General features: G+C 46.1%; 1 protein-coding gene across 1 annotated transcript in view; it reads right to left on the bottom strand.

The window, feature by feature from the left end:
* Positions 1–2,026: 2,026 nt before the first annotated feature.
* LOC113958853 (protein patched homolog 1-like) overlaps positions 2,027–10,779 on the bottom strand; it is a gene marked incomplete at its 3' end in the record, with an annotated part of 65,604 nt that continues 56,851 nt past the window's right edge. The window contains 1 exon segment of the mRNA XM_027667436.1: positions 2,027–2,169. Within this exon segment, the coding sequence (XP_027523237.1) occupies positions 2,027–2,169 (143 nt within the window).

Genomic DNA, 10,779 nt, shown 5'->3' on the forward strand with positions numbered 1-10,779 from the left:
TCCCAGATTCGGAGCAGTCAGGTCAGAATGGACTCATTTGCCTGTCGTGTGAACTCCCTCCGGAGTTCACGTAGCTCACCCAGGGATAGGGACCGAGTGATTATTTCTGGCTCTGTCTCCTCCGGTGGATGTGAAGGTCCTGCCTCTTCATCATCATTTGCTATACGGACTGATTTAGTCTTTGATTTCCTTTTCTGGACAGGGGTGACTGCTATTGGTTTCAGTTGTTCTTCTGGCTCCTCGATGGTTTGTGTGGACACGGTGCCGGTTGGTTTATTTCTTTCTTCCTCTGACTCAGCTGTGGTTTGGGTGGACGTGGTGCCTGTGGATTTGCTCCTTCTCTCCTCCCCCTGACAGTGCTGTACCATGTCAAGTAGTGTCCGGTAGGCAGTGGCCAGGGCCCAGCAGGTTGCTGTGAGCTGACCATCTCTGGAGTTGCCAGAGCATTTTCCCTTCACCAGTCTTATCATGCTAACCGGATCCTGCAGTTGTTCAGGGGTGAATTTCCAGATCATTGGAGGAGAAAACTTCTCCAAATACTGGCCGATGTCCTCCCACTTCCCGTGCCACTCAGCATTATCCACTCCCAGGGCAGGCATCCCGACAACCTCCCTAGAAACCCCTGTTCTGACCCTAAACATGGTGTAGACAGTACAGAGTAGACATAGCAACACTAACAATAACATTATGCTATCCTTAACATCAAAAGGGAACTCAATATTTTCAAAAACTGTTGTAACAGGTCTGAAGGGGAAGAAGGAGGTGAGAGGCTGGAAACAACCATTCCCCCCTGTTTCCCCAAAGGGCTGGGTGCGATTTTTAATGAGACTCCAGAGGTAACAACCCAAACCAGGACAGGCAAACAGGACTGAATACACATTTACAATGAAACTCATTGCTTCTGATGTTATGATGACATAAATATAGTATACTAATAAAGCAATTTGGATCCCTCTCCCTGGTTTTAAAGAGAGCATCAAAACAGGCAAATAGTACCTCATCTGTGGAAATATGAACATGCTCAGATACAACATCCATGTGAATGTATGAAACATCATGGTGATCAGGGAGAAATTGTTATTCTGACTTCTCTCTCTCTGCCCCACGTTGGGCGCCAAAAATGTACTGGTTTAAAAGTTAACCAGCAGGGGAAATGAACTCAACTCAAAAGAGAGATTGCAAGTCAGAATAACAATTTAATAAAATAATACAATAAGCACAACTACACCGACAAGCAATTGGTCTCAACCCACAAAAACCAAATGTACAACCTGGCACCCCAGGGCACAAACAAAACAGTGCTCCCTGGCCCCCCCCCCCGAGTCCAAAGCAAAGGGAGAGAGGGAAAAAACCTGCTGGTGGGAGAACTGCTGCAGTCCAGCTCAAAGTGGTGATTGTAGTCCAGCCGAGGGTGGTGGTGAGCTGCAGTCTGGCCAAGAGCGATGAGCCGCAGGCTGGCCGAGAGCGGTGAGCTGCAGTCTTCCTCTGGATCCCACGAGTGGAGAGAGTGGCAAGGTTCTGAAACTCCAGGTTTATATATTCTCCAACTCAGGCAGCAATGCTTAGCCCCTCCCCCAGAGTGGGGAATTCCATAAAAGGATGTTCAGTCCTTCCCTCAGAGTGGGGAATTCCATAAAAGGGTGTGAGGGTGCTCAGTCAGGGAATTCCACAAAAGGGCATGAGGACAGGAGCATGGGGGGGGGGGGGGGCACCTCGCAGGCCTCTACTGACAACAGTTTCTGGGAAATGGCATGGAGGGCTATAGAATACACAGTTTTGGGCTACACCCATCCAATGATGAATCGGTCCCAGCTGTTCTAACTAGGACAACTTCTTAACACAGACCAGACTCTGCAGCTAACATGTAGCTCAAGCAAAGTCAGTGAGGCTACACAATTAGATACAACTCAGAAATTTCAGTTCATCAAGATGAAAAAAGGAACTATGCCATTTTCCTTGCATCTCCCCCAACTCCTGACAGGATTGTGTGTTCCTGTATAAACCACCATGGACTCTGATACAGTACCTGGTTGATGTCAATGGGCTTTGCTCGGTTGCCTGTTTGCACCAAGAGTTTGTAAGTCTGAACAGCATCGTCAGATCCATTTTTATAATTGTTATAAGTGATTTTCCCAGCTTCCCAGTCACTTTCAAATGCATGCTGAAGTCCTAAAGAGTTCAGGAAGGTGTGAGGAAGATAGAACAGACAAATAAGAAATCAATCTTTGAAACAAATTTCAGTAAGAAGAAACAATAATAATTATTTTTTTTTAATATAAAATATGACTATAGCTGAAGTAGTGTTCTGGTTTAAGCTGGAAAATTAACTGTCTTCTTCCTAGTAGCTGGTACAGTGATGTACTTTGGATTCAGTATAAGAATAATGTTGATAACACACTGATGTTTTTAATGTTGCTCAGCAGTGTTTACTCTAAATCAAGGACTTTTCAGTGTCTCATGCTCTGCCAGTGGGAGGTGCACAAGAAACTGGGAGGGACCATAACTGGGACAGCTGACCCAAACTGACCAAAGGGATATTCTATACCACAGAATGTCATTCTCAGTATATAAACTGAGGGGAGTTACCCAGAAGGTGGGTTTGCTGCTCGGGGACAGGCTGGGCATCAGTCAGTGGATGGTGAACAACTTTATTGTGCATCACTTGTTTTCCTTGGGTTTTATTCCTCTCCCTTTCTCCTTTTCATTGCATTCATTACTATTATTATTAGATTTTACCTCGTTTCAATTATCAATCTGTTCTTCTTATCTCAGCCCATGAGTTTTAACTTTTTTCCAATTCTCCTCCCCGGGGAGGTGGAAAGGAGTGAGGTACTTAGTTGCCAACTGGAGTTGACAGTCCTTTTTGGTGCCTAATGTTGGGCATGAAGGGTTGAGATAATGACGGATTTGACCAGAGCATGTTAAAACAAATTTGTTATAAGCATTCATTGTATTGGCTTAATAGTCATTGGTCACAATGTTGATTTATTTTCTCAAAGAGTTGTTGTGTTTGTTCTCAGAGTTATATTATGTACCTACTTACTTGGAGCATGCGTTTGTTGTTTTGGTATTTGTCATCTCTGGGGCCTGGGCTAAGTTTCTTGTTTTGTTGTACTTTGTAATACTGGCTTGTGATATGGTAGAATTGCTGGTATGTTCACTCAGCATTGCCATCACCTCTGTACTTCAGGAGTCATCTATTGTGAACTGTTAATAATTACCCTTTTACCTTTTCTCCTCGGAGAACTGACCTGTGGGGGAGACATTTTCTTCCATCTTCCCCTTCTCCTCCAGGCTAATTACAGAACCATCTGAGAATTTTGGAAATTTTTAATATTTCTGGGTTGTGGAAACTAGCCTATTTCTGGTCCTGGTCCTATTGCTAGGAATGCTGAATGTGCTTCAGATCTTGTTTAGGGTTAAGCAACTATCTGTGGCTATGCCAATTCCCGTGACAGGCATTGCAGCTACTCGGAACCCTGCGACAAGCACTACAGCTACTCAGACCCTAGTGATGGATGATGCAGCTGAACCAGAGAACCAACTTGTGTTGATATCACTTGCCCCTGTACACAAGAAGAAATGGACAAGAAAGACATCTCATTTAGTAAAGGAGGACAAAGTAGAACCATCACAAGAACAGGAGGAAGAGGCAGAACAAGAGGTAACCGCTCAATCCCTATTCCTGATTGAACTGCAGAATATGAAAAAAGATTTCAGATGTTGTCCAACTGAGCACGTTATCACCTGGTTGCTTCAACGTGGGGACAACGGGGCTAGCAGTTTGGAATTAGAGGGTAAGGAAACCAGGCAGCTGGGATCACTTTCTATGGAAGGTGATTGGAAAAGGGACACAAGTCCTAAGCCTCTGGAGGTGACTCCTGTCAAGTGTGAAGGAAAGGTATCCCTTCAAGGAAGATATATGTTGCCCAGGTAAATGGACTGTAGTAGAGAAAGGTATCCAGGATCTGGGGGAATTAGTGATGCTAGAGATGATTTATTTTGACCCAAACAATGCGGAGTCATCCACAGATGCAGACAAAGTCCAATGCACGCAACCCATGTGACAGAAATTTGTACAGAACACACCATTGTCGTGTGCCAACCCACTGGCAGTAATGACCTGGAGAGATGAAGAGGCACCAACAATGAATGAAGTGGCTCACCAACTTCAGGAATACAAAGAAAATCACTCTTCCTCCGTTGTCTCAGTTGTGAAGAAACTGTCTCAGGAGTTCCAGAAATTCAAAGAGAATATGTTCTACTCCCCACCTGTACAGACCCGCATCTCACCTATTAACAGTAAGTGTCCTTTTGCATAAGAGGGAGGATATACTGGGTACGCCCCTTGGGGTACCCTGTGGTTTTTACCTGTAGGACCATGGAAAGGACATGAGGAAGTGGGATGGAAAACCTACCTCAATCCTAGATGCAACGAGTATGTGAATTGCAAGGAAAAACAACCACAAATGAGGGTTCTTCCAGGAAAGTTACTGCTCAAGTCTCCATTGGACAGTTCCCCAGGCAGAGTGGAAGGACTAATCATACTTCTGATCCTATGGAAAGGAATTCTAATCCATTTCTACAAGAAGTAAATGGAGAATCCTATGACCAGGACTAGAGGGGTCCTACCTCAAGCCAGGTGTAGGAGAGGGACAACTGGATTTACTGCATGGGGTAAATCTGATGGCCTGGCACATCAGACCCATAGGAGTACAAGGCTCTAGTAGATACTGGTGCACAGTGTACCCTAATGCCATCAAGCTATACAGAGGCAGAACCCATTTGCATTTCTGGAGTGACAGGGGATCCCAAGAGCTGACTGTATTGGAGGTTGAAGTAAATCTGACTGGAAATGAGTGGTAAAAGCACCCCATTGTGACTGGACCAGAGGCTCTATGCATTCCTGGCATAGACTATCTCAGGAGAGGGTATTTCAAGGACATCAAAGGGTACCAGTGGGCTTTCTATATAGCTGCCTTGGAGATGGAAAAAATTAAACAACTGTCTACCTTGCCTGATCTCTTGGAGGATCCTTCTATTTGTGGGGTTACTGAGGGTCGAAGAAGAACAGGTGTCAATTGCTACCACAACGGTGCACCGGTGGCACTCCCTGATTCTCATCCATAAGCTGATTTGTCAACACAAGAGCCAAGGAGTGATCAGCAGGACTCGCTCACCCTTTAACAGCCCCATATGGCCAGTGTGAAAGTCTAACGGAGAATGGAGACTGACAGTGGACTATCGTGACCTGAATGAAGTCGTGCTGCCATACCAGATGTGTTGGAACTTCAATATGAGTTGGAGTCAAAGGCAACCAAGTGGTGCCACGATGGATATCTCTAATGCATTTTTCTTAAGTCTTTTGGTGGCATAGTGCAGGTCACAGTTTGCTTTCACTTGGGGGGAGTGTCCAGTATACCTGTAATCAACTGTCTCAGCAGTGGAAACACAGTCCTACCATCTGCCATGGACTGATCGCAACTCAATTATTAAACTGTCTTGATCTCAACCCACGAGTTTTCTCAGTTTTATTCCTCTGATTCTCTCTTCCATCCCACCAAGGGGGGAGGGTGTGAATGGTTGTGTGGTGGTTATTTTCCAGCTGGGGTTAAACCACAATAATTACTCTTTCATTTACACCCTCCTCAAAACAAAGCTGAAATATCACTCTGACATGGTGCAAAAACAGAAGGGGCTAAGTTCAGCCCTGATTTAACCTCACTGGTTACTGTAGAGTTAAAATCAGGCAGAGATTTAGTCCACTAACCAGAAGAGAAATACAGTCTCCATAATCCCTCCTCCCTCACCAAAAGCACATTAAACCACAGAAGGGGGCACAACCCACCCATTAACTGGGGCTACTGCAGAGGACCAAGACAATTGTGGTAGGAAATCTGCAGTATATGAGAAAACTGTGGTTTAAACATGTTTCAAAATGGTTTTTTGTAGTCTCTTTGCTAACTCATGCTTTCTTCTTCCCAAGACCCCCCACGACACGCAGGAATGTCCTGGGAAGATGTCCTAAGGTGTTCTCATTGGCCCCTTTTAACCCCTTCCTATTGGTTGTTAACCCCTTCCTGCAACCTGTAATTGGTTACTCTGTGAATCCTCCTAAACCTATAAATGTAACCCCCCCAACAATAAACGCTCTCTTGCCTCCTCTCCACGCTGGTGTGCTGTCTCTGTGCCTGCCATGGGGCCACGTGAGTGGAGAGAGGGGAGAGCACCTCTCCCCTCCAGGTTCAGGACCTGAAGAAACCCCTGGCGCTGGAGTCTCCCCCCCCATCCACTCAAGTCGTCGGAAATGGTTCCTCAGATGGAGATGGAACTAGAACTGGGCAACCTCACACCATGGGGGGAAAGAGATCCAGAACTGGTGCCCCGTGTGAGGAAATGAATTTTACTGAACTCTTCTATGAAGATAGGTTGATTCGCAGGTGCAGAAGGGGGCTATTCTGCATTCCCCGATGACCCGAAGTTTAAGCGGTTCGGAGTGTTAGCAGACTGCAGCTGTTTTGAACACTTCATCAACCTTCCTGAGGCAGGTAGGAGCAAACTTCGGCAAATTCCCTAAACCTTTCCCCTGTAAACCTGTAACTGCAAGAAACGTGCATACCTCTTTAAGAGAGAAAAAGAATGCTTAAAGAACATATTTAATTCCATCGGCAAGTCATTTAATAAGACTGTTTTGTTAACCTGAAAGCTAGTTCCATTTCCAGCAAGGGACTCAGACCACGTCAGCATGGTGAAAAAAGGGTTAAAGTTGCTCGAAACAGCTCTGCAGCAATCCCCCGCGCGGCTCCTGGCCCCAGGTCAACCCCGCACCACCGCTCCAGGTGAGGCCCCGACATCGACCAGCCCTGCTCCTACCGCACACAGAGACCTTCTTTTCCTCAGCTGACGCGGGAACCAGCCGCCGCAACCTCTGCCTGCCTTCACCGAGCCCAACCCTGCTCCCACCTCGCCACGCCGCCCGGGGCTGGGGCCCGCCCCACAACGAACTGGACCAGACACCCACAGTGCCGCCGTCCCCCCGCCAAGACCCCAGCACCGCTGGCGGCCCTGACCGAGTACACTGATCCCACCAATCCCTCCTCCGCCCTGCTCCCACCGCACACAGCACCCCCCCCATCCCACCATGTGGCCGAGGAGGCCGCTGCAGCCCCTCTGGACGCCGGGACTGCCTCCGAGAAACAGAAGAAAAGAACCATTTGGACTCTAATGAAACTAAATTAACAGCAATAAGTAGTTTGTTTGTTTCAGCAGTAAATTGAGGGTTTGTGTAAGTGAAAAACTTGGTGTTGAGTACTAAAGGTGGTACAAATGAAATAGTTGATAAGTAGTGAAGCATGATTGGAAACAAGGGAAAGAAAAATGATAAATAAAGTGTGTCAAAAGAGTTGTGTAAAACATGTAAGATCAGAAACAACAAACTACCTGTACCTGTTTATAATTACATCAATAAAAACCTTTTTAAATTCTGTTTTATAGGGACACCCTCAAACACTAGGAAAATGGGGTAAATTCAAAAATCCATATATCAATAAAGACATATTTAACTTTAAGGAATAAAAAAGGGTGAGACAATAATTTCTATGATACAACCAACAATTCTACTACAAGGGAAAAAAACCCACCACACTCAAACTTTCATCTTCAAACACTCAGTTGCTTCTTGAGCACATTATGAGTACTCAATTTGTTCTATCTGTTAAAATTGTGTACCCAATACAAGTCATAGGATCTGCTACCAGCACATGTAAAGATCGCAGCCAACAACTATTCACTCTCAACTGTTATTTTCCTCTTTGCCACCCTTTAAAGGGGAAGTGTGGCAGTTTGAGACCCCTAAAATCCAATTCCCAAGTCCAAGGCCACCTCCTACATCTCACCCCAATGTGAGATGGGTTTTCCAGACACAACACAAGACTCAATATGGGGGGAAGGGAATTATATTACAATCACTACACAAATAAATATTATAATACAGTATATACATAATCTTAACTATCTCTCCTATGATAAATCAGTATTTACAATGGATCAATCTCTTCTCCCTCCAGTAAAAGTTCAGAAGGGAAGAAGGAAAAGATCCTTTCCACTTTCAGAGCAGCAGTCTCTCTTCTTCCATGCAGCAGCTGCAGCTGGACTGTTGTAGCTGGATCTCCTTCCATTACACACAAGGGGGGTCTCCTCTCGCCCCTCTTGGCCCTTCGACTCCCAGTGAAGGTTTCTCTTCTGTGGACTGCGGATGCAGGGACAGGCTCACTTCGCCACGTCATACCACGAAGTGCAGGGGTCTTTGTGATGGTCCCTTTCCTCAGGGGATTCAAGTTCCCTTGAGTCAGAATGTTAGGGCAGCTTTCAGTTGAAAGTCTTTGCCTCAACCGTTCTATCAGAACTCCTGTGCTCTGTCTCACCTGTCAACTTGGCAGCAGCAGTGGGAGGGAGTCAAGGTCACCCCCTCCGCATTCCGTCTGGCCATCCCGGTCCAGCTTCTGGGACGCCTGAGTTTCTCAGCTCCTCTTTCTCCAGTGCTGCAGTACTCCAAGACTCCTCTCAAGGAGGGGTCTCAAAAGGGTTTTGGGGGCTTTGGCTCAGTTCTTGCCCCAAAACTCTGTCTGCAGAGCTTAGTCCTGCTCCATTACTGGTTCTCTCTCTCTCCTTGCAGGAGTTCTCTCTGCATTGTTGCATGCCATCTCTGCTGCTTCTCTTTATCTCTTGGCTTTCAGCCATAGCCTCCGTTCATTGCTGTCTCTGCCGCCGTTCCTGCTGCTGCTCTCAGTGGAGAAACTTCCCCCAGCTCTTAACTACAGTACCTGGTCCAGTTTAACACTGTTCCAAGTTCCTGTAGCCCCTCAGCCAGGGTTGGGGGGGCCTAACCCCCAACGGGGCTCCTGCCCCTTCTCCTCGTGGCTTCAGAACATGACCACTCTCCTCTTCAACTACTCCAACATCCTTCTTTTCTGGTCTGGTTGTGATATGTTTAAATTTCGCATGAGCCCTGATTGGATCAACCCCAAGGGACACCACCCCCTCAGGGGTTACCATTTTTTTAACTCCAGGGGGGAAAACACTTTTTTTCCCAACACAGGAAGGAATACCTCACAGCACAAATCTGGGTCAGATTTAGAACAGAAAGTCACAAGGAGGTTCTGTGAGAACAGATCACAAACTTCACGTTCAAAGAAGGGAAGGAAAAGGCTGGGGATGGGGTGGTGGTGGAAATCACCAACCCACCTCACAGCTTCACTGGGGAGCTGTAATGAACATCATCATTACAGATAAGATAGGTTAGCCACAGTTGTAAGGAGATAAGAGTGTTGGAGTGTTGTTTTCTACACAGCTTTACTGACACCACCTCAGGGCCTGAGTATTCATTCCCATTTATAAATTCTTCCCTTCTCCCCTAGAAAACTGTCTCCCAGGTCATCCTACAAAATCATACCCACTTGACAAGCTAACAGGTTGAGAATAAAGCGATAAAATAAGCCTGCCAAACTTGCTATATGCAGCCCTTCAGATCCTGCCCAGAAAGAGGATGATTTAACAGTAGATATTTTGTCATCGTTCAAGGGACTTCAAAGTCCCCTTTAAGAAAATGCTGTTTGTTGCTACCCCAGGAGTGGGGAAAATATTATTTAGAGAGTGTGAGGCCACCCTCTCTTATAATGACTGAATGATCACGGAGATTGGGAGGAGTATCTGTGGACTTGGAGGAAAGGAAATGTCACTCCAATCTTCAAGAAAGGCCAGAAGGAAGACCCAGGGAACTACAGGCCAGTCAACCTCACCTTGATCCCTGGGAAGGTGATAGAACAGCTAATCCTGGAAACCATTCCAGGCATATGACGGACAAGAAGGTAACCAGGAGCAGTCATCATGGCTTCACCAAGGGAAAGTCACAGTTGATCAACCTGATAACCTTCTACAATGAAATGACTGGCTTAGTAGACAAGGGAAGATATTGTCTATCTTGAGAAAGACTGTCTCCCTTAAGATCATCATAGAAAAACTGCTGAAGTATGGGCTGGATGAGTAGACAGTAAAGTGGGTTGGAAACTAGTCAAATGGTTGGGCCCAGATGATGGTGATTAGTGACATGAAGTCTAGTTGGAGGCCAGTAACTAGCAGTGTACCCCCAGAGTCATTATTGAGTCCAGTCCAGTTCAACATCCTAATTAATGATCTGGATGATGAGGCAGAGTGTACCCTCAACAGGTTTGTTGATGACATAAAACTGGGAGGAATGGCTGATACACCAGAGTGTTGTGCTGCCATCCAGAGGGACCTTGACAAGCTGCAGAAATGGGCTGACAGGAACCTCATGCAGTTCAACAAGAAGTGCAAAGTTCTGCCCCTGGGAAGGAACAACCCCAGGCACCAGTACATTCTGGGGGCTACCCAGCTGGAAAGTATCTTTGAAGAAAAGGTGGACACCAAGTTGAACATGAGGCAGCAGTGTCCCCTTGCTGCAAAGATGGCTAATGGTATCCTGGGCTGTATTAGACAAAGTATTGCCAGTAGGTTGAGGAAGGTGATCCTTCCCCTCTACTCATAGAATCATAGAATCATAGAATCAGTCAGATTGGAAAAGACCTCTGAGATCATCAAGTCCAACCCTTGATCCACTACTACCACGGTTACTAGAACATGGCACTAAGTGCCACATCCAGTCTCATCTTAAAAACCTCCAGGGACAGAGAATCCACCACCTCCCTGGGCAACCCATTCCAATGCCTGATTATCCTCTCTGTAAAGAATTTCTTCCTAATA

This window comes from Corapipo altera, unplaced genomic scaffold (assembly GCF_003945725.1).
Source record: "Corapipo altera isolate COAL_440 unplaced genomic scaffold, ASM394572v1 61057, whole genome shotgun sequence".
NCBI classification, from domain to species: Eukaryota; Metazoa; Chordata; class Aves; order Passeriformes; family Pipridae; genus Corapipo; species Corapipo altera.